The sequence below is a fragment of the Crocuta crocuta genome, unplaced genomic scaffold (assembly GCF_008692635.1).
Source record: "Crocuta crocuta isolate KB4526 unplaced genomic scaffold, BGI_CrCroc_1.0 scaffold80, whole genome shotgun sequence".
Classification (NCBI taxonomy): Eukaryota; Metazoa; Chordata; class Mammalia; order Carnivora; family Hyaenidae; genus Crocuta; species Crocuta crocuta.
Genome location: NW_027527559.1, coordinates 3,203,082 through 3,205,545, shown reverse-complemented (window position 1 = coordinate 3,205,545; position 2,464 = coordinate 3,203,082). Strand labels below are relative to the sequence as shown.

Below are 2,464 nucleotides of genomic sequence, written 5' to 3'. Positions count from 1 at the left end.
CCGCGCGGTGCGGGCGGCGGTGACCAGCCGGAGGCCGGGGACGCGCCGCCGGAGAAGTCGCATTCCGACGGTCTGGGTCCTCCGGTTTGGTCCCGTCTTTCTTTCTCTTTCTTCCTTTGAAAAGAACTTGCTGCAGGCTGAGCTTCAGCCTAGGAACTTGGCCCAAAAGTTAATTGGTTTTCCAAATACTGCGACGTAGGTGATGCGGCAGCTCGAGCGGGAGAGGGGGCCCGGCCTCCGGTCGCCCCGGTTTGCGCTCTCCTGCCTCGCAGCGCGGGGTTCGGGGCCCAGAGAAGCTCCTTGCCTTGCCGGCGCAGCCCCGGCTTAGGCCGGAGCAGCTTCCTTTGGGAGAGGCCGGGCCCAGGGGTGCCCCTGCCCCGAGCCCTGCCGAGGGTGGAGGTGTGCTCCTCGGCCGCAGGTTACTTCCTGTGCTTTGAAAGCGGAGCTCGCGCAAGATGACCTCGTTTTGTGGCATCTGTAAGCCACAAAGAATTGCAACGGAAAAGTTGCAAAAAAATCTTTCAGTAAAATGACTACGAGAATTTCTGTCCGCCAGATTATGGATTAATACTATTCGTAATCTGTAGTTCTGTTTGCTTTTGATAAGTTTCTTAATTAAGTGCTGTGCATCTGTAAGTTTTTTTGTTTCTGCTGGTGATTTCCTAATTCAGGTTTACGCTGGTCAAAAACTCAGCAGTGTAGCCGGTTTTAAGGCATAAATGCCTCAGCTGACTGCTTTCAGTCTCCCCCATGTGAACCTACGAAGTTCGTACTTTAATAACCAAACCCAAATTCTAATCAGGAATTTAGCTATGCCAGATTATGAGAAGTACGAGTGCGGATGGTAAACACTGCTGTTCATAAACTACTGGACACACACACACACACACACGAGAAGCTGTTTTACAAATGAGACTGAGAGTTGGTCTCTGTCACACTGGCCACTTTGGCCTGGAACTCAGATCTTTGGGGTCTGCTTGCAAAGTGTTTTCTGCAATTATCCCATTGTTAAACATGTAAGTGTGTATATTCTTGTTATAGCACGCTGCAACTGTTGACATTTTTATCATCTAGGTACTACTGCGCGGTTTTTTCATTTTATTCAGGTGTCTAGTAAGAACATTTGGAAAATTCTCAGTCTTTCACCTGCATTAAAAGTTGTGTAGATTGTGAGGCTTTTATTGATAGCATTTGTCCACAGAGAAAAAAATGACAGTTGTCTTTTGTTTAGGGCTTGGCTTAGGAAAAAAATATTGCTTAAAACCCCGTTGAAAAAGAAAAGAAAAAGGACGCATGGTGGTTGTGTTCCTTGGGTTTTGCTCTACCCGGAACATTTAGAACTCAGGAGAGCACCCACGCCGCCTCGGTCCCTTACAAATTAGTTTTTAAAATTGAGCGTATTTTAGGAATGTTCCATTCATTCCGTACTGTTTCTAACATCTATAGAAGGCACATCTAATGTATACTAGGTGGAAATTAAGTTAGCTGGGCTGTTAATCAGCAAAGTGGCACATGTTTGTAAAAGTGCACATTAAAATCATGTTAACCGTTTGAAAGCACACCACAGTAAACATATATTCCTCTGTGTTGAATTTTAAATTTTGCCTTTGGTACTCGGATACTGGGTTGCAATGAAAATCTTGCCAAGGAAATTTATTAAAGGGACCCTCCCCCCTTTAAAAATCTTTTTTTTTTTTAGAAATTTTCATTTTAATTTTCCTCGTAGGCCAGTACTGACGCAGGCAGTGCGGGAGCCCTGGCACCCCAGCACGTTCGAGCTCATTCCTCCCCAGCCTCCCTGCAGCTGGGGGCCGTGTCTCCTGGGACACTGACCCCCACCGGCGTGGTCTCCGGCCCCTCGGCTACACCCTCTGCTCAGCACCTGCGGCAGTCTTCTTTTGAGATACCCGACGATGTACCTCTGCCCGCGGGCTGGGAGATGGCCAAGACCTCTTCCGGTCAGAGATACTTCTTAAAGTAAGTGGCAATAGTGGAGGGAGGTAGTTTTCTAAGAAAAACGTACTATGGAAAACACAGTAAGGTGGTATCAGGATATAAAATGTCACTTATTTTTATTTTACTTTATGTCGGGCTTAGTTTTGTATATGTGTGTGTTTCAGTTGGATGTGATCTAATTACCTTCTTGAGCTTGGGTAATATTCTGAAAGGTTGATTGATTCTTGGTTTGGAGCCTTGTAGTAATCTTTTCTTTTATGTCAGTTTGAGTATTCTCATTTTGACTTTGTTCCAAACCTGTTAATGAGCGTGGCTTAAAACTGAAACAATACTTTGAAAATTTTCAAATAGTGAGATTTACAGGCTGGCAGAGTCTAGGGAGATGGAGGGCACGACTTGCAGTGTCCCCCTCTCATGGTGGACAGGCCTTTGCGAGGCAGATTTTACAGTATTTTAGATGGTGAAACGACAGATCCTTTAGCTGTAGTTTGATGTGATTTATTACTCC

The 2,464-nt window shown here is 45.8% G+C and overlaps 1 protein-coding gene across 1 annotated transcript in view; it reads left to right on the top strand.

Moving 5' to 3' along the window:
• The window catches only part of YAP1 (Yes1 associated transcriptional regulator), a 113,492-nt gene that overhangs the window by 604 nt on the left and 110,424 nt on the right, over positions 1-2,464 (top strand). The window contains exon 2 of the mRNA XM_077769754.1: positions 1,727-1,977. Within this exon, the coding sequence (XP_077625880.1) occupies positions 1,727-1,977 (251 nt within the window). The remainder of the gene's footprint in view (positions 1-1,726; positions 1,978-2,464) is intronic.